Source organism: Salvelinus alpinus, chromosome 2, assembly GCF_045679555.1.
Source record: "Salvelinus alpinus chromosome 2, SLU_Salpinus.1, whole genome shotgun sequence".
NCBI classification, from domain to species: domain Eukaryota; kingdom Metazoa; phylum Chordata; class Actinopteri; order Salmoniformes; family Salmonidae; genus Salvelinus; species Salvelinus alpinus.
The window spans coordinates 126,485,745-126,507,073 of record NC_092087.1 but is presented as its reverse complement, the minus strand read 5'-3'; the positions used below and the strand labels follow the sequence as shown (position 1 = coordinate 126,507,073).

Here is a 21,329-nt window from a genome sequence, read left to right as displayed (position 1 = left end):
GGTCCTGTTAGCTCACCCACTACTGAATCTTCAAATCAGATGATTTGACTGAATCTGACATTTATTTTCACCTCAGATTAAAATTTAAGGAGAATGTAGGGTTATTCAGAAGACAACAATCGATTAAGAAATCATTTGGAAGAATGTATTGGAGGATGTATTGATTCACACAGTGCACGGTCAATTAGACTCCTAATATAAACAGAATTGAGATAGTTGCTATTCATACTATTTCACTTGTTTTTATTCATCTTCTCCTGGAGAGAGAGAACATGTATTTACTGTGGTAACAGTACTGTTTGCTTTATGGATGAACAACTGTTTCTATCCTATGTTAATTCATACAGTTGAATTTGGAAGTTTACATGCACCTTAGCCAAATACATTTAAACTCAGTTTTTTTTTATAATAGTAGAGAGAATGATTTATTTCAGCTTTTACATTCCCAGTGGGTCAGAAGTTTACATACACTCAATTAGTATTTGGTAGCATTGCCTTTAAATTGTTTAACTTGGGTCAAACGTTTCCGGTAGCCTTCCACAAGCTTCCCACAATAAGTTGGGTGAATTCTGGCCAATTCCTCCTGACAGAGCTGGTGTAACTGAGTCAGGTTTGTAGACCTCCTTGCTCGCACACGCTTTTTCAGTTCTGCCCACAAATTAGCTATGGGATTGAGGTCAGGGCTTTGTGATGGCCACTCCAATACCTTGACTTTGTTGTCCTTAAGCCATTTTGCCACAACTTTGCTTGCATTCAAGCTTTAACTTCCTGACTGACGTCTTGAGATGTTGCTTCAATATATCCACATACTTTTACTGCCTCATGATGCCATATATTTTGTGAAGTGCACCAGTCCCTCCTGTAGCAAAGCACCACTACAACATGATGCTGCCACCCCCGTGCTTCACGGTTGGGATGGTGTTCTTCGACTTGCAAGCCTCCCCCTTTTTCCTCCAAACATAAAGATGGTCATTATGGCCAAACAGTTCTATTTTTGTTTCATCAGACCAAAGGACATTTCTCCAAAAAGTACGATCTTTGTCTCCACGTGCAGTTGTAAACCGTAGTCTGGCTTTTTTATGGCGGTTTTGGAGCAGTGGCTTCTTCCTTGCTGAGCGGCCTTTCAGGTTATGTGAATATAGGACTCTATATTTACTGTGGATATAGATACTTTGTACCTGTTTCCTCCAACATCTTTGCTATCCAACAAGTCCTTTGCTATTGTTCTGGGATTGATTTGCACTTTTCGCACCGAAGTACGTTCATCTCTAGGAGACAGAACGTGTCTCCTTCCTGAGCGGTATGACGGCTGCGTTGTCCCATGGTGTTTATACTTGCGTACTATTGTTTGTACAGATGAACGTGGTACCTTCAGGCATTTGGAAATTGCTCTAAAGGATGAACCAGACTTGTGGAGGTCTCCAATTTTTTTTCTGAGGTCTTGGCTGATTTCTTTTGATTTTCCCATGATGTCAAGCAAAGAGGTACTGAGTTTGAAGGTAGGCCTTGAAATACATCCACAGGTACAACTCCAATTGACTCAAATTATGTCAATTAGCCAATCGGAAGCTTCTAAAGCCATGACATCATTTTCTGGAATTTTCCAAGCTGTTTAAAGGCCCAGTCAACTTTGTGTATGTAAACTTCTGACCCACTGGAATTGTGATACAGTGAAATATACGTGAAATAATCTGTCTGAAAAACAATTGTTGGAAAAATGACTTGTGTCATGCACAAAGTAGATGTCCTAACCGACTTGCCAAAACTAAGATTTGTTAACAAGAAATTTGTGGAGTGGTTGAAAAACTAGTTTTAGTTTTTCAACACCCTCAGAGAGTGGGGTCACAGCCAGGGATCAGCCATTATTAACGGGAGACCCTGGAGCAATTAGGGTTAAGTGCCTTGCTCACGGGCACATCGGCAGATTTTTCACCTATTCGGCTCCCGGATTTGAACCAGTGACCTTTTGCTTACTGGCCCAACACTCTTCTGTTATTTGATCTTCAAGGAGGGCAGACGGGTGTACTTTAAGCTCTCAGTGCCTTGTTCGTGCCCTTTCTTGTTGTAGCACTAAGACTAAAACACGGCCTTTCTAGAGGTGTGCTGTGTTGGTATTGATCTGTCAGCGCATGACAACATCCCTCGCCAACAAGGAAGCTCCGTATGAAACACTAAGGCCCCCCTGGGAGAGCTCATGCTAACACTGATGTCATCTGTGATCACTGAGGATCAGCATAGAGACAATGATATGGCTGACTGGCTCAATAGAGCTATAGGAAGTAGACTGACCTCTCTATAGTACACGTCTTTAGATAGAGCTATAACAAGTAGATTGGCCTGTAGCTGGCTCAATAGAGCTACAGCGAGTATCAAATCAAATTCAAATGTACTCATAAAGCCCTTTTTACTTCAGCAGATGTCACATTTAAGTCATTTAGCAGACGCTCTTATCCAGAGCGACTTACAAATTGGCACAAAGTGCTTATACAGAAACCCAGCCTAAAACCCCAAACAGCAAGCATGCAGATGTAGACGCACAGTGGCTAGGAAAAACTCCCAAGAAAGGCAGGAATCTAGGAAGAAACCTAGAGAGGAACCAGGCTCTAAGGGGTGGCCAGTCCTCTTTTGGCTGTTCTGGGTGGAGATTATAAGAATACACGGCCATTAAGGCCAGATTGGTCTTCAAGGTGTTCAAATGTTCATAGATGATCAGCAGGGTCAAATAATAATCACAGTGGTTGTAGAGGGTGCAACAGGTCAGCACCTCAGGAGTAAATGTAAGTTGGCTTTTCATAGCTGAGCATTCTGAGGTCTAGACAGCAGGTGCGGTAGAGAGAGAGAGAGAAAAGGAGAGAGAGAGAGAGAGAGGGGGAGAGGGAGAGAGAGGGTCGAAAACAGCAGGTCCGGGACAAAGGAGCACGTCCAGTGAACAGGTCAGGGTTCCATAGCCACAGGCAAAACAGCAGAAACCGGATCAGCAGCAAGACCAGGTGGACTGTGGACGGGGACAGCCAGGAGTCACCAGGCCAGGTAGTCCTGAGGCATGGTCCTAGGGCTCAGTAGACTGGCTTGTAGCTGAATCTGGATACACTTAAAAAAAGGGTCCCAAAAGGGGTTTTCAGCTGTCCCCAAAGGAGAACCTTTTTTGACTCCAGGTAGAACTATTTTGGGTTCCGTGTAGAACCCTCTGTGGAAAGGGTTGTACATGGAACCAAACAGCTTTCTACCTGGAACCAAACGGTTTCTACCAGGAACCGAATAGGTTTCTTCAAAGGGTTCTCCTACGGGCACAGCAGAAGAACCCTTTAAGGTTCTAGATAGCACCTTTTTTCCCCTAAGAGCGTAGAGCTATAACAACTGCACTGACATGCAGCTAGCGCTAAGAGCTACAGTAAGTGGAGGGGACTGACCTCTAGCTGACTCTGATGGAATTGACTGATTGTTGATGTCTCTCTGAGGATGCAGCAAGTACAGTGGATTGACTTGTAACTGACCCTACAGCATGTAGGCTAATGTATTCAGACTGCCTAGTGGCATGTTCATGTTAATGATTTGACCTCTAATATGTGAGGTAATTACCAGCAGCCTGTGTGGTCACATTGTGCCTTTGGGCGATTCCACGCGAGCGGGAAATATTTTTGATATCTCAGATTGTTCTGTCAATTCTCACGTCGAAACTTCATTGGAAGGAATGTTTGAAAGGTTTTTTACATTTGTTTCACAAACCATTTCTGAGAAAATCGTGATGAAAGTGGCTTTTTTTAGGCCCTTTTTCGACCTGCCTCCTGTAAGACACTATGATCTGTGACCCGTACATGATACAGACAACATCATGGTGTCGTTATACTCTTTTATAGTGTGCTCTATCATAAGGAGTATGTCTAGATTCTGAAATAAAAACAATGTCATATTCATTTATTCAATATTAGACATATTGTTTAGAACACTACCCTCTACAAGAACATACCATTTCCATAGTGGGCTCTCTGCTAATTCTAAAGGTATGATCCATTTTATGAGCACCACCGACACAGTGAATGGGAAAATGGATTCAAAAGGAAACTTTCCTTGCTGACTGACGAATTCTAAAGGAGGGCTGTGATTGGTTAATTACCTATATTTTCAATTTCTATGTATACAATTGGTCATATCATTAAAAGTACCAGAGAGCCATTCTGGACATTTTTAATTAGTATATTGTTACAAACAGTATGTCTAAAACTAAGCTAAATCAGAAAGGGTCTGTTTGAGATATTCATATTCTTATGTTGAATAAATAAATGTATTTCAGAATCTAGACATACTCCTTATGATAGAGCACACTATAAAAGAGTATAATGACACCATGATGTTGTCTGTATCATGTACGGGTCACAGATCATAGGGTCTTACTGTATAGGTCTAAAAAGGCCCTAAATTGAATGACCAATTTCATCATGACTTTCTCCAAAATGGTTTGTGATACAAATGTAAAAACCATGTTTAACATCCTTCCTCCCTATGAAGTTTCTATGTGAGAATTGCCAGAACAATCTGAGATACAGCACCAAAAATATTTTCCGCTGCCGCTGGCCTGTAATCGCCACTTTTCTAACTGATCCAGGGTCAGTGTGTGGTTTGCTCTTAATACTACTGTTAACTGGTAGCCTACCCATTGACAGTCATCTTCAATTTAAACACCAGACCGTTGAACTAAGCTTCCGGCTGGATCACAAATGCCTTTAGAATTGGCATTTTGTAATAAAAATAACCTAAATGACCTAAATGACATTGTTATAACAACCCTTTTAACACAGCAGCCAATGAGATCAAATGGAGGGTTTCCATGTGCCAATAAGATCGCAGCAAGATGATTCCGTGTCCAAATGGCCATCACGATCATTACGGCTCATCAGGAGTCAATGACAGCTAGGACAGTCGTCAAGGTAACCCGTCACACGGTGATGGGTTGACACGGCGATGCGTTAGGACCCCAAGGACACTATGTCACTCACTGTCACACAGGGGCCTCATCTGTCACTGTGGAGGGAGATAACTACCAGATTGCATGGGGGGAGAAAGCGAGAAAGGGAGAGAGAAGAGAGTAGAGAAAGAGACAGGCAATGAGACAGATCCCAGAGGAGAGTAGTGAGAGTCCAAAGAGAGGTGGGGAGACAGGGAGTGAGAGAGGGAGAGATAGTAAGGAGAAAGGAGAGTAGGGAGAGGAGAGAGAGAGTATTTTTATTTTACCTTTATTTAACTAGGCAAGTCAGTTAAGAACAAATTCTTATTTTCAATGACGGCCTAGGAACAGTGGGTTAACTGCCTAGTTCAGGGGAGAAAGAGAGTATGGAGAGAGAGAGCGAAAGAGAGAGAGACGGTGAAGAGAAAAGTGAGAGAGAGAGACATAATAGGTTGCCATGGAAAGAAAAAATGGTGACCTTCTCCCACAGTTCTCCTGTAGAGGCCTTAATCTGCTGTAATTACCTGTCAAGTCAATAGGACTGGAGTGTGATGGAGGAGAGGACTCACACCAGGTGATTACCATGACAATCACACCTCATACCCACTTACATGATGATAGTGCAGACAAGAATATACAGCGACCTCTCTGTCTTAAAGGGAATGGTCTCAGATACGGTTAGTCATAGGGTTGTATGCCACAAGGCAGTGGTGTAAAGTACTTAAGTAAAACTACTTTAAAGTACTACTTAAGTCGTTTTATTTCTCGGGTATCTGTACTTCACTTCACTATTTATATTTTTGACAACTTTTACTTTTACTTCACTACATTCCAAAAGAAAATAATGTACTTTTTACATTTTCCCTGACACCCCAAAATTATTTTGACAGGAAAATGGTCCAATTCACACACTTAACTAGAAAACATCCCTGTTCATCCCTACGGCCTCTGATCTGTTAGACTCATGAAACACAAATGCTTTATTTGTAAATTATGTGTGAGTGTTGGAGTTTGCCCCTCTCTATCCGTCAATAACAAAACAATTTTTAAAAAATTGTGCCATCCGGCTTGTTTAATATAAGGAATTTTAAATGATTTATACTTTTACGTTTGATACTTAAAGTACATTTTAGCAATTCCATGTACTTTTGATACTTAAGTATATTTATAACCAAATACTTTTAGACTTTTACTCAAGTAGTATTTTACTGTGTGACTTTCACTTTCACTTGAGTCATTTTCTATGAAGGTATCTTTACTTTTACTCAAGTAGTATTTTACTGGGTGACTTTCACTTTCACTTGAGTCATTTTCTATTAAGGTATCTTTACTTTTACTCAAGTAGTATTTTACTGTGTGACTTTCACTTTCACTTGAGTCATTTTCTATGAAGGTATCTTTACTTTTACTCAAGTAGTATTTTACTGTGTGACTTTCACTTTCACTTGAGTCATTTTCTATGAAGGTATCTTTACTTTTACTCAAGTATGACAATTGAGTACTTTTTCCACCACTGCCACAAGGCAGTATTTGAGCTATGTCTTTTTACTCTTCCAATTGGTTGGTTGGTATAGGTTTGGGTAGGCAGCTCACTCCAGATGATTATCACTACAATCAAACCTCATACCCACTGACATTATGATGGAGAAGAATATCCTGTGACCTCTCTGCCTTAAAGGGAATGGTCCAGTGCTGTATCTGAGCTATGAGTTTCTCTCACTTTTCAGTGACCCTCCCTTTATGGTTTTCAATGCTACAGTCTGGTATCTTGGAAACAGTTCAATGTCAATGTCAATGTAAACTAAGTCATTTTAGTTTATATATATATAAAACATCAGGAACACCGACTCTTTCCATGACAAAAACTGACCATGTGACTCCAGGTGAAAGCTATGAACCCTTAGTGATGTCAGTTGTTAAATCCGCTTCAATCAGTTGTCGTAACGTTGTATTGATTCATGTGACGACTGCTGATCATCGAATGATTAACGGTTTATGATTACGTGATTAAATGAATCCGGTAATCATTAACTCATTATCCTGGGGCACCATGGGAAAGTTTTGGCTTTATTGGGTTTATATTTCCCAAATTAACTCAAAGAATTTCAATTTTACAGCAGTTGCTAATTAATCAATTTCCTCTACAGTCTCATTCTGAATGTCGCATAATCTGCACAAACCCGAGTTTCACTAAATAAGTCCTTACCAAACCAATTGAGTTGATTATTTATTAACTAACAAGCTAAAATGATAATATAAGATACACAAACACACAGTCTAGGCTATTGATTAGAACTTTGTACAATGAAACACGTGATACCCAAAATGGGGATTTCAAAAGAGACAGAAAGAGAGAGTGCACGAGAGAAAAGCACTCTTGGGTGCATTTGTCAACTATGATTATTTTAACCCTAACCTTGCCCCGAACTGCCGCTCGATGGGTCAGAATATAATGATGTAATTACGTGTTGAAAGTCTCTGATGGAGTGTCTCTTCGTGGACCGGGTTCCGACTTCTCCGATGACGGCACGTCTTCGGTTACCGGGTGTAACTCTCTGTTTGTCCTCACGGTGTCAGTGTTCTTTCTCTTAGAAGTCTGTTTCCTCGCCCTTGCTCTGAAAAGGGTTCTTCGGAGGACGGCTAATCAGCCGTGTGGATGGTTCCAGCGTGGGAATGAAATCAGTGTAGACACACGATTCCTTGGAGAGTGGTAACCCGGGTGGTCCTGCTTGAATTCACCCTCTTAGACACTGCTACTCATCCGTTGCATAGATTGTAAAAAAGGTTCCTTTGTCTTCTTCAACCTCGTGTTGAATTTTGGGTTTACAACTAATTTGGAACTTGGCTGCAGCTCGTGGTCACTTAGTCTGATATGTTAATTCTTAACTCACATGTTTTATACCCTCGGGTCAGAAATGGGCTTTCCCGCCCAAGGTCTGGATTTTACTCAATTTAAACAACAAACTTCACATTTCATCTTTACAAAAACATTCTCTTTGATCTGGACATTTTCCACACAATGTACAACACGCAGACCTCAGGTACATAGTGTGAAAACTCCTCAAGTTAAAATGTTTTCATTATAACGTCGTCCTTTAACTTTTAATAACATAACAAAAAACACATTCATTTTCATACTCCATCTATCGTCACTACTACCATTTTGGCTAACGAAACATATTGTCCCAGAGTCCATTTATTGCATGTTACTGTTCAGAGGTAGATTCTCCATAGGTCCATCATACATTCCATCCCTCCATACTGAGAGAACAACGGGATTTTGTCTGCTGCATTAAGATCTACCATAGGCGGGAGGTGTCATAAACCCCCCCCACCTCCATACCTCTCGATCTCTCCCCCGCTGGTGGGTGTGAGAGGTATCTCTGTAGGATTAGGGTCCACGGTAACTGGATCCGAACAGGCCAGTCATGACACAGTGTAGACGAAGGGGAGGATTTTTAAGCCTTGAGATAATTCAGACATAGATTGTGTGGGGTATGGTAGTAGATGCACCGGTTTGAATGTAACTGCAACACTGCTGGGGTTTTCATGCTCAACATGGGCCAGCATCCTTCTGTAATGCTTTTTGACACCTTGTAGAGTCCATGCGCCGACAAATTGAGGCTGTTCTGAGGGCAAAAGGGGGTGAAACTAAATATTAGGATGGTGTTATATATAGTGCATTCGGAAAGTATTCAGACCCCTTAACTTTTTCCACATTTTGTTACGTTACAACCTTTATTATGAAATGTATTCTATTGTTTTTTTTATTTATCTACACACAATACCCCATAATGACAAATCAAAAACGGAAAATATCAAATTAAAATAAGTATTCAGACCCTTTACTCAGTACTTTGTTGAAGCATGTTTGGCAGCGATCACAGCCTCAAGTCTTCTTGGGTATGACGCTACAAGCTTGGCACACCTGTATTTGGGGAGTTTATCCCATTCTTCTCTGCAGATCCTCTCAAGCTCTGTCAGGTTTGCTCTGTTCATTTTTCCCTCGATCCTGACTAGTCTCCCAGTCCCTGCCGCTGAAAAACATCCCCACAGCATGATGCTGCCACCACCATGCTTCACCGTAGGGATGGTGCCAGGTTTCCTCCAAACGTGACGATTGGCATTCAGGACAAAGAGTTCAATCTTGGTTTCATCAAACCAGAGAATCTTGTTTCTCATGGTCTGAGAGTCCTTTAGGTGCCTTTTAGCAAACTCCAAGTGGGCTGTCATGTGCCTTTTACTGAGGATTGGCTTGCGTCTAGCCACTCTACCATAAAGGCCTGATTGGTGGAGTGCTGCAGAGATGGTTGTTCTTCTGGAAGGTTCTCCCATCTCCACAGAGGAACTCTGAAGCTCTGTCAGAGTGACCATTGGGTTCTTGGTCACCTCCCTGAGCAATCTCACCCGATTGCTCAGTTTGGCAGGGCGGCCAGCTCTAGGAAGAGTCTTGGTGGCTCCAAACTTCTTCCATTTAAGAATGATGGAGGCCACTGTCTTCATGGGGACCTTCAATGCTGCAGAAATGTTTTGGTACCCTTCCACAGATCTGTGCCTCACCACAATCCTGTCTTGGAGCTCTACGGAGAATTCCTTTGACCTCATGGCTTGGTTTTTGCTCTGACATGCACTGTCAACTGTGGAACCTTATATAGACAGGTGTGTGCCTTTCCAAATCATGTCCAATCAATTGAACTTAGCACAGGTGTACTCAATCAAGTTGTAGAAACATCTCAAGGATGATCAATGAGCTAAATTTCGAGGCTCATAGCAAAGCGTCTGAAAACTTATGTAAATAAGGTATTTCTGTTTTTTTTATACATTTGCTGAAATTACTAAAAAACGGTTTTCGCTTTGTCATTATGGGATATTGTGTGTAGATTGATGAGTAGAAAACTGCATTTAATCCATTTTACAATAAGGCTGTAATGTAACAAAATGTGGAAAAAATTAAGGGGTCTGAATGCACTGTATGCACTGAACAAAAATATGAATGCAACATGTAATAATTTCAAAGATTTTACTGAGTTGAAATTCATATAAGGAAATCAGTCAATTGAAATAAATAAATTAGGCCTAATCCATGGATTTCACATGACTGGGCAGGGGTGCAGCCATGGGTGGGCCTTGGAGGGCATAGTCCCACTCACTTGGCAGGCCCACCCACTGGGAGCCAGGCCCAGCCAATCAGATTGAGACCCCACCCTCCCCCTGAAACGATTCCCAAGGTGAAGAAGCCGGATGTGGAGGTCCTGGGCTGGCGTGGTTACATATGGTCTGCGGTTGTAAGGCCGGTTGGACATACTGCCAAATTCTCTAAATCGACATTGGAGGCAGCTTATGGTAGAGAAAATAACATTCAGTTCTCTGGCAACAGCTCTGGTGGACATTCCTGCAGTCAGCATGCCAATTACACGCCATCTCAAAACTTGAGACGTCTGTGGCATTATGTTGTGTGACAAAACTGCACATTTTAGAGTGACTTTTTTATTGTGCCCAGCACAAGGTGCACCTGTGTAATGATCATGCTGTTTAATCAGCTTCTTGCTATGCCACACCTGTCAGGTGGATGGATTATCACTAACAGGGATGTAAACAAATGTGTGCACAACATTTGAGAGAAATGTGCTTTTTGTGCATATGGAATTCTTCTGGGATTTTTTTATATCAGCTCATGAAACATGGGACCAACACTTTACATCTTGCGTTTATATTTTAGTTCAGTGTATATAGTTCCAGTGGTCTAGTTAGTTAAAGCATGGTGGATGTGTAGTACATGGGGATGTGTGAAACCTGAAGTTTCCCAACTTTCGCCAGTGAATAGCTAGCTTTTTGTGTTGCGCCGACTGGTAAGACAAGGCGGTCACGTGTGCTAGCATCCACCATAGTGTGCTAGCAAGGCAGAGGTCTGGTGTGAGCTGAATCAGGAGGTGTTACTCGCACACTTGCAACAACAGGGTTGTGGGTTTGACTCCCTGCAAGGACCACATACCAATAATATATTTTCTGTGTTTCACTTTGGATAAACCCACCTGATAGATCATTATTATTATTATTATACTAATATATTTTCCATTTCTAAAGCCCTTTTAAATCCTTCAAGATCATTTTTGCACATTGTGTCAGTGAAGGTTTGCAGAAAAGGTATCTTATTGTCACGTTCCTGACCTGTTTTCTGTTGTTTTGTATGTGTTTAGTTGGTCAGGACGTGAGCTGGGTGGGAATTCTATGTTGTGTGTCTAGTTTGTCTGTTTCTATGTCCAGCCTAATATGATTCTCAATCAGAGGCAGATGGTAATCGTTGTCCCTGATTGAGAATCATATATAGGAGGCTTGTTTTGTGTTGGGATTTTGTGGGTGTTTGTTTCCTGTCTCTGTGATTGTCTGCACCAGATACAGTGGGGAGAACAAGTATTTGATACACTGCCGATTTTGCAGGTTTTCCTACTTACAAAGCATGTAGAGGTCTGTAATTTTTATCATAGGTACACTTCAACTATGAGAGACGGAATCTAAAACAAAAATCCAGAAAATCACATTGTATGATTTTTAAGTAATTAATTTGCATTTTATTGCATGACATAAGTATTTGATACATCAGAAAAACAGAACTTAATATTTGGTACAGAAACCTTTGTTTGCAATTACAGAGATCATACGTTTCCTGTAGTTCTTGACTAGGTTTGCACACACTGCAGCAGGGATTTTGGCCCACTCCTCCCTACAGATCTTCTCCAGATCCTTCAGGTTTCGGGGCTGTCGCTGGGCAATACGGACTTTCGGCCCCCTCCAATGATTTTCTATTGGGTTCAGGTCTGGAGACTGGCTAGGCCACTCCAGGACCTTGAGATGCTTCTTACGGAGCCACTCCTTAGTTGCCCTGGCTGTGTGTTTCGGGTCGTTGTCATGCTGGAAGACCCAGCCACGACCCATCTTCAATGCTCTTACTGAGGGAAGGAGCTTGTTGGTCAAGATCTCGCGATACATGGCCCCATCCATCCTCCCTTCAATACGGTGCAGTCGTCCTGTCCCCTTTGCAGAAAAGCATCCCCAAAGAATGATGTTTCCACCTCCATGCTTCACGGTTGGGATGGTGTTCTTGGGGTTGTACTCATCCTTCTATTCCTCCAAACACGGCGAGTGGAGTTTAGAGCAAAAAGCTCTATTTTTGTCTCATCAGACCACATGACCTTCTCCCATTCCTCCTCTGGATCATCCAGATGGTCATTGGCAAACTTCAGACGGGCCTGGACATGCGCTGGCTTGAGCAGGGGGACCTTGCGTGCGCTGCAGGATTTTAATCCATGACGGCGTAGTGTGTTACTAATGGTTTTCTTTGAGACTGTGGTCCCAGCTCTCTTCAGGTCATTGACCAGGTCCTGCCGTGTAGTTCTGGGCTGATCCCTCACCTTCCTCATGATCATTGATGCCCCACGAGGTGAAATCTTGCATGGAGCCCCAGACCGAGGGTGATTGACCGTCATCTTGAACTTCTTCCATTTTCTAATAATTGCGCCAACAGTTGTTTCCTTCTCACCAAGCTGCTTGCCTATTGTCCTGTAGCCCATCCCAGCCTTGTGCAGGTCTACAATTTTATCCCTGATGTCCTTACACAGCTCTCTGGTCTTGGCCATTGTGGAGAGGTTGGAATCTGTTTGATTGAGTGTGTGGACAGGTGTCTTTTATACAGGTAACGAGTTCAAACAGGTGCAGTTAATACAGGTAATGAGTGGAGAACAGGAGGGCTTCTTAAAGAAAAACTAACAGGTCTGTGAGAGCCGGAATTCTTACTGGTTGGTAGGTGATCAAATACTTATGTCATGCAATAAAATGCAAATTAATTATTTAAAAATCATACAATGTGATTTTCTGGATTTTTGTTTTAGATTCCGTCTCTCACAGTTGAAGTGTACCTATGATAAAAATCACAGACCTCTACATGCTTTGTAAGTAGGAAAACCTGCAAAATCGGCAGTGTATCAAATACTTGTTCTCCCCACTGTAGGTCTGTCTCGGTTTTTGCACATTTTGTTATTTTGTATGTTGTTTGTAGTGTTTTCACTTGTTCTTTATTAAACATGTTGAACACTAGCCGCGCTGCACTTTGGTCCAATCCTTGCTACTCCTCTTCGGATGAAGAGATGGAGGAAAGCCGTTACAGAAACACCCACCAAACCCGGACCAAGCAGCGTGGAAATGGGCAGCAGCAACAGAAGCAGCGGTACCAGGAGGAATGGTCTTGGGAGCAAATATTCAACGGAGAAGGACCCTGGGCTAAGGTTGGAGAGAATCGCCGCTCTCGGGAGGAGGAGGCAGCCACAGCCCAGGAGCGGTGGATTGAGGAGGCAGCACGTAAGAGAGGCTGGAAGCCCGAGAGGCTCACCCAAAAATTTCTTGGGGGGGGGGGGGGGGGATAAAGGGGAGTGTGGCGAAGCCGGGTTGGATACCTGAGCCAACTCCCCGGGCTTACCGTGGAGTGAGAGGGCGTCGTACTGGTCAGACACCGTGTTATGCGGTGGAGCGCACGGTGTCCCCAGTACGCGTGCTTAGCCCAGTGCGGGCTATTCCACCTTGCCGCACTGGTAGGGCTAGGTTGGGCATCGAGCCGGGTGCCATGAAGCCGGCCCAACATATCTGGCCTCCAGTACGTCTCCTCGGGCCGGCGTACATGGCACCAGCCTTACAGGTGGTGTCCCCGGTTCGCCTGCATAGCCCAGTGCGGGCTATTCCACCTCGCCGCACTGGCAGGGCTACGGGGACCATTCAACCTGGTAAGGTTGGAGAGGCTCGGTGCTCAAGAGCGCGTGTCCTCCTTCACGGTCCGGTATATCCGGCGCCACCTTCCCGCCCCAGCCCAGTACCACCAGTGCCTACACCACGCACCAGGCTTCCAGTGCATCTCCAGAGCCCTGTTCCTCCTCCCCGCACTCGCCCTGAGGTGCGTGCCCTCAGCCCGGTACCTCCAGTTCCGGCACCACGCATCAGGCCTATAGTGCGTCTCAGCCGGCCAGAGTCTGCCGTCTGCCCAGCGGCGCCTGAACTGCCCGTCTGCTCAACGGCGCCTGAACTGTCCGTCTGCTCAACGCCGTCTGAACTGTCCGTCTGCTCAACGCCGTCAGAGCTGGCCGTCTGCCAAGCGCCATCGGAGCCATCCGTCTCCCCAGCGCCATCTGAGCCATCCGTCTGTCCCGAGCCGTTAGAGCCGCCCGTCTGTCCCGAGCCGTCAGAGCCGTTCGTCAGTCAGGAGCCGCTAGAGCCATTCGTCAGTCAGGATCTGCCAGGGCCGCCAACCAGACAGGATCTGCCAGAGCCGCCAACCAGACAGGATCTGCCAGAGCCGCCAACCAGACAGGATCTGCCAGAGCGCGCAACCAGACAGGATCTGCCAGAGCCGCCAACCAGACAGGATCTGCCAGAGCCGCCAACCAGACAGGATCTGCCAGAGCCACCAACCAGACAGGACTGCCGGAGTCGTCAGTCAGCCATGAGCGTCCAGAGCCGTCAGCCAGTCATGAGCTGCCCTCCAGTCATGAGCTGCCCTCCAGTCATGAGCTGCCCTCCAGTCATGAGCTGCCCTCCAGTCATGAGCTGCCCTCCAGTCATGAGCTGCCCTCCAGTCATGAGCTGCCCTCCAGTCATGAGCTGCCCTCCGTCATGAGCTGCCTCTCTGTCCGGAGCTGCCTCTCTGTCCGGAGCTGCCTCTCTGTCCGGAGCTGCCTCTCTGTCCGGAGCTGCCTCTCTGTCCGGAGCTGCCTCTCTGTCCTGAGCTACCTCTCTGTCCTGAGCTACCTCTCTGTCCTGAGCTACCTCTCTGTCCTGAGCTACCTCTCTGTCCTGAGCTACCTCTCTGTCCTGAGCTACCTCTACCTCTCTGTCCTGAGCTACCTCCTAAATCATGTGGGGGCCTTGGGGAGGATTCTTAGGCCAAGGTTGTGGGCGAGGGTCGCCACTCAAAGGACGCTAAGGAGGGGGACAAAGACAGTGGTGGAGTGGTGTCCTCGTCCTGCGCCGGAGCCGCCACCGCGGACAGATGCCCACCCAGACCCTCCCCTTGAGTTTTAGGGGTGCGCCCGGAGTTCGCACCTTGAGGGGGGAGGCTTGTTTTGTGTTGGGATTTTGTGGGTGTTTGTTTCCTGTCTCTGTGATTGTCTGCACCAGATAGGTCTGTCTCGGTTTTTGCACATTTTGTTATTTTGTATGTTTGTAGTGTTTTCACTTGTTCTTTATTAAACATGTTGAACACTAGCCGCGCTGCACTTTGGTCCAATCCTTGCTACTCCTCTTCGGATGAAGAGATGGAGGAAAGCCGTTACACTTATTCATCTTCAGAATATATGAATTGCATTCTAATCGTGTAAATGGTATATCAGTCAGTCTGGCCCAATGTGTTGTCTGGCTGTGTTTTATATATACAGTTGAAGTCAGAAGTTTCAATACACCTTAGCCAAATACATTTAAACTCAGTATTTCACAATTCCTGACATTTAGTCCGAGTAAAGGTTATCTGTCTTAGGTCAGAATAATAGTAGAGAGAATTATTTATTTCAGCTTATATTTCTTTCATCACATTCCCAGTGGGTCAGAAGTTTACATACACTCAATTAGTATTTGGTAGCATTGCCTTTAAATTGTTAACTTGGGTCAAACGTTTCGGGTAGCCTTCACAAGCTTCCCACAATAAGTTGGGTGAATTTTGGACCATTCCTCCTGACAGAGCTGGTGTAACTGAGTCAGGTTTGTAGGCCTCCTTGCTCGCAGACGCTTTTTACAGTTCTGCCCAAAAATGTCCCATGGGATTGAGGTCAGGGCTTTGTGATGGCCACCCCAATACCTTGACTTTGTTGTCCTTAAGCCATTTTGCCACAACTTTGGAAGTATGCTTGGGGTCATTGGGGTCAGCCTTAACTTCCTGACTGATGTCTTGAGATGTTGCTTCAATATATCCACCAAATTTTCCTCCCTCATGATGCCATCTATTTTGTGAAGTGCAGCAGTCCCTCCAGCAGGAAAGCACCCCCACAACATGATGCTGCCACCCCCGTGCTTCACGGTTGGGATGGTGTTCTTCGGCTTGCAAGCATCCCCCTTTTTACTCCAAACATAACAATGGTCATTATGGCCAAACAGTTCTATTTTTGTTTCATCAGACCAAAGGACATTTCTCCAAAATGTACGATCTTTGTCCCCATGTGCAGTTGCAAACCGTAGTCTGGCTTTTTATGGCGGTTTTGGAGCAGTGGCTTCTTCCTTACTAAGCGGCCTTTCAGGTTATGTGAATATAGGACTCTATATTTACTTTGGATATAGATACTTTTGTACCTGTTTGCTCCAGCATCTGCACAAGGTCCTTTGCTGTTGTTCTTGGATTGATTTGCACTTTTCACACCAAAGTACGTTCATCTCTAGGAGACAGAACGCGTCTCCTTCCTGAGCGGTATGGCGGCTGCGTGGTCCCATGGTGTTTATACTTGCGTACTATTGTTTGTACAGATGAACGTGGTACCTTCAGGCATTTGGAAATTTCTCTAAAGGATGAACCAGACTTGTGGAGGTCTCCAATTTTATTTCTGAGGTCTTGGCTGATTTCTTTTGATTTTCTCATGATGTCAAGCAAAGAGACACTGCGTTTGAAGGTAGGCCTTGAAATACATCCACAGGTACAACTCCAATTGACTCAAATGATGTCAATTAGCCTATCAGAAGCTTCTAAAGCCATGACATCATTTTCTGGAATTTTCCGAGCTGTTTAAAGGCACAGTCAACTTAATGTATGTACACTTCTGACCCACTGGAATTGTAATACAGTGAATTATAACTGTAATCTGTCTGTAAACAATTGTTGGAAAAATGACTTGTGTCATGCACAAAGTAGATGTCCTAACCGACTTGCCAAAAGTAAGATTTGTTAACAAGAAATTTGTGGAGTGGCTGAAAAACGAGTTTTAATGACTCCAACCTAAGTGTATGTAAACTTCCGACTTCAACTGTAGCTGCTGTCTAAGTAGATTGACTGTGTATTTGACCTTGGGTTGTCTAGCCAGCAACCACCAAATAATCCTGTAAAGAGAAGTGGAACAATCAGAGCATAAAGAGGATAAAGAGCCTGACCTTACACACACACGCACGCACACACAGTGTCTGCACCCACGACCTCTCTGATTCACTAGGGTGAAATATATACAGCCGGGGTTACACGTAATTGCATCCCCCGGAGTGCGGGGAATGTCAACATTAGTTCCACTTCATAGTTTCATAACTCAGGCCTTTGCGGCAGTGTGTACCATTATAAATTATACTCTAGGTGGTAGGAAGTCTGGGAGTCAGTGTTTGAAAAAGGACATTAATTCATGTATTAGCCTAAGCTAGGCAGGCAAAGTATGCTGCTAGCACAGGAAGCTATAGGGCAGTGAGATAAGGATGCTTACTTAATGATGTGAATTGGAGACTGGGCTCGGCTAAATAGTGAACGTTCCACGCTCTCTTGTTATTGGGCTTTTATCGATTGTTTACACTCTCTCTCTCTCTCTCTCTCTCTCTCTGTCTCTGTCTCTGTCTCTGTCTCTGTCTCTGTCTCTGTCTCTCTCTGTCTGTAGTGATGGGGGGAGTGGAGTCTCGTGGGGTGCTTAGGAAGATCAGTGACATGCTGGAGGTGATCCTGAAGAGGATGGACAGCCTCTCCAAACTGGACAACAGCACCACCAGTGACACCCGCCGCCTGGATGAACTCAGCTCGGCCATCAACAGGTACGGTCTGGGCTTAGGACAGGCCTCTACCTTCCTTGTCTTCCCACTCTTTCCTCCTCTCTTGTTGCCCGTCCTCCTCCATGCTCTTGTTTGTTTTCTTCTCGTCAGTTCTTCCTCCTTTTCTTTTTCCTTCTCTCTTGTTATTCTCTTCATACCTCTTCTCTTTCTCTCCTCTCTTGTTATTCTCTTCATACCTCTTCTCTTTCTCTCCTCTCTTGTTATTCTCTTCATACCCTTCTCTTTCTCTCCTCTCTTGTTATTCTCTTCATACCTCTTCTCTTTCTCTCCTCTCTTGTTATTCTCTTCATACCTCTTCTCTTTCTCTCCTCTCTTGTTATTCTCTTCATACCTCTTCTCTTTCTCTCCTCTCTTGTTATTCTCTTCATACCTCTTCTCTTTCTCTCCTCTCTTGTTATTCTCTTCATACCCCTTCTCTTTCTCTCCTCTCTTGTTATTCTCTTCATACCCTTCTCTTTCTCTCCTCTCTTGTTATTCTCTTCATACCCTTCTCTTTCTCTCCTCTCTTGTTATTCTCTTCATACCTCTTCTCTTTCTCTCCTCTCTTGTTATTCTCTTCATACCTCTTCTCTTTCTCTCCTCTCTTGTTATTCTCTTCATACCTCTTCTCTTTCTCTCCTCTCTTGTTATTCTCTTCATACCTCTTCTCTTTCTCTCCTCTCTTGTTATTCTCTTCATACCCTTCTCTTTCTCTCCTCTTTTGTTATTCTCTTCATACCTCTTCTCTTTCTCTCCTCTCTTGTTATTCTCTTCATACCTCTTCTCTTTCTCTCCTCTCTTGTTATTCTCTTCATACCTCTTCTCTTTCTCTCCTCTCTTGTTATTCTCTTCATACCTCTTCTCTTTCTCTCCTCTCTTGTTATTCTCTTCATACCCCTTCTCTTTCTCTCCTCTCTTGTTATTCTCTTCATACCCTTCTCTTTCTCTCCTCTCTTGTTATTCTCTTCATACCCTTCTCTTTCTCTCCTCTCTTGTTATTCTCTTCATACCTCTTCTCTTTCTCTCCTCTCTTGTAATTCTCTTCATACCTCTTCTCTTTCTCTCCTCTCTTGTTATTCTCTTCATACCTCTTCTCCTTCTCTCCTCTCTTGTTATTCTCTTCATACCTCTTCTCTTTCTCTCCTCTCTTGTTATTCTCTTCATACCCTTCTCTTTCTCTCCTCTTTTGTTATTCTGTTCATACCTCTTCTCTTTCTCTCCTCTCTTGTTATTCTCTTCATACCCTTCTCTTTCTCTCCTCTTTTGTTATTCTGTTCATACCTCTTCTCTTTCTCTCCTCTCTTGTTATTCTCTTCATACCTCTTCTCTTTCTCTCCTCTCTTGTTATTCTCTTCATACCCTTCTCTTTCTCTCCTCTTTTGTTATTCTGTTCATACCTCTTCTCTTTCTCTCCTCTCTTGTTATTCTCTTCATACCCTTCTCTTTCTCTTCTCTTTTGTTATTCTCTTCATACCCTTCTCTTTCTCTCCTCTTTTGGCTGCCAGGTAGTCTTGTCTGCTCTCAGCAGCTTTACAAGGTCAGGGTTGTCTGACCTTGTCGCTACCTTCTTCCATGCACAGATCCACTTTCAGTCCCTCCGTTCCGCCAATATCCAGTTTGACTGTCTGTGCTCTCCATTCAATCCCTTTTACTGCATTTCACATCCGACTTCTAAGGGTTAAACTGTGTGGAAGATACAGAAAGATACACAGACGAGAGATACATGCATAGAATCAATCTATTTTTTTTTTAAGGACATTCGAAACATGCTTTCATACTTGTGTTCGTTTTTCAATAGGACAGTGACAGGACAGACAATGAAAGAGGAATGACAGCTACTCTAGGAAGGCCAAGGGTAGGAATGGAACATACAATGGGCTGAACCAAAGCTCCAACCCTGTTGCCGCGGGGCATACGTGCACGTGGTTACCGCTCGATCAGACTCCGGCACTAGAATCCCTCATTTCTATAACCAACAGAATCAGGCCTCGTTAAATAATGCCAGACGAACACTTCAGTTCAGCCCTGCATGTGAAAATGGGAGCGGAAGGTGCGATATATATTGTCTGGCGCAGATGTGAACTGGAATCAATATCTGGTAATGTTCCACTCTTGCGTGAAGACTGTTTCACTCTACCTACTAATTTGAGCCAGTTTGCTACAACAGGAAAATGTTCCTGCAGCAACAACAAATGTAATTTGTTATGTGGATTATAATTAACCACCTAGAGTTGATGGACACACCAGTGCATCAATCTAAGTTACATAACAAAAAAAATCCCCATCAGAATCTGTCAATTTAAGCTAAAGATATCTGTTTTTTTGCATTGGATGTGTCTCAATCCACCGCATCCGCCCGTGTCGCACTTCCTCAACTGCGGTGAAAGGAGACAGAGCTAGAGCGGTGTTAGCCAGACCATGAGACATCCCCAAAATCTTCTCACGTAAACGTCTGTAGTGTCCGAACGGATTCATCCACGGTTTAACAAACGGTTTAACCTTTGAACCCCACAAGTGTCTAGAGACCCGTCTAAAGTTGGTACCATCGATGTGCCGACTTCTGTTTGGTAGCTTCCGAACCGTTTGGGCTACAAACTAACGGGAAAGGGGAGATTCTCACCAACACGATGGTGTTCTCCATTTTGCTCTACGAACCCTAAAGTGTCACAGGACTCTTCTGAAGGTAACCGTTTTAAAAAACGAATGAAAATATGAAGGTCGTTTTGTGCCTACCCCCAAAAAGAAGTTAAATATGTGTAAAAACAAATAAATATCTATATACAGTACCAGTCAAAAGTTTGTACACACCTCATTCCAGGGTTTTTCTTTATTTTTACTATTTTCTACATTGTAGAATAATAGTGAAGACATCAAAACTACGAAATAACACATTGAAGAATCTAAAATATATTTTGATTTGTTAAACACGTTTTTGGTTACTACATGATTCCATATGTGTTATTTCTTATATACAGTATAACATCATATTTATTTGTAAATGGCCTAATGAATCAGTCAGTCAATCAATTATGTATTTCCATCTACTGTACAGTCAATGCATATTTAATTACTAGAGGTAGTGTGAGTACAGTTACTCTGCTTTGTAATATGTCATTGGACCAGAACCCCTGAGTGGCCCCCAGGGAGAGTTTGTCCCCAGGCAAGGTGTCCCTATGATCCATAAGGCTTAGACCTCTGTGACTTGGTGATGTGCCCTCGAAAACACATGACCTACACCACCCTATGTATCTGTCACTATGGGACTGTGCTAACAGACATGAGTAAGAAAGGGAGAGAAAGAAAGCGAGAGGGGAAGGGAGAAAAAGAGACTGAAAGAGAAGAAAAAGATTGATATGGAGACTGAGAGGAGGATAGTGGAGTGGGCAGAGATCAGAGATAGGAAAGGGGGAAAGAGAGAGAGAGAGACCAGCAATGCTGTGGTGGGGCAAAAGACGGAGGGAGAGAGAAAGAACCAGAGAGAGTTCTCCTGTGTTACGTGACGTCACGCAATCAAGCAATGTCCCATCATCCTCGGCACATGCCTTATGAAGAGGGAAACGAATAATTGTTACAGAGACACATTAAAGGATAATCATGATGAAAGATACATATTTGATGTACTGGGATGGCACGCTCTTCAGAATAA

At 43.8% G+C, this 21,329-nt stretch overlaps 1 protein-coding gene across 2 annotated transcripts in view; it reads left to right on the top strand.

Moving 5' to 3' along the window:
* Positions 1-21,329, top strand: part of LOC139568670 (alpha-1,6-mannosylglycoprotein 6-beta-N-acetylglucosaminyltransferase B-like) — a 203,542-nt gene that overhangs the window by 70,557 nt on the left and 111,656 nt on the right. For both annotated transcript variants that reach the window (XM_071390666.1, XM_071390665.1), the window contains one exon: positions 17,536-17,686. In XM_071390666.1, coding sequence (XP_071246767.1) covers positions 17,538-17,686 — 149 coding nt within the window. In that variant the 5' untranslated portion in view covers positions 17,536-17,537. The remainder of the gene's footprint in view (positions 1-17,535; positions 17,687-21,329) is intronic.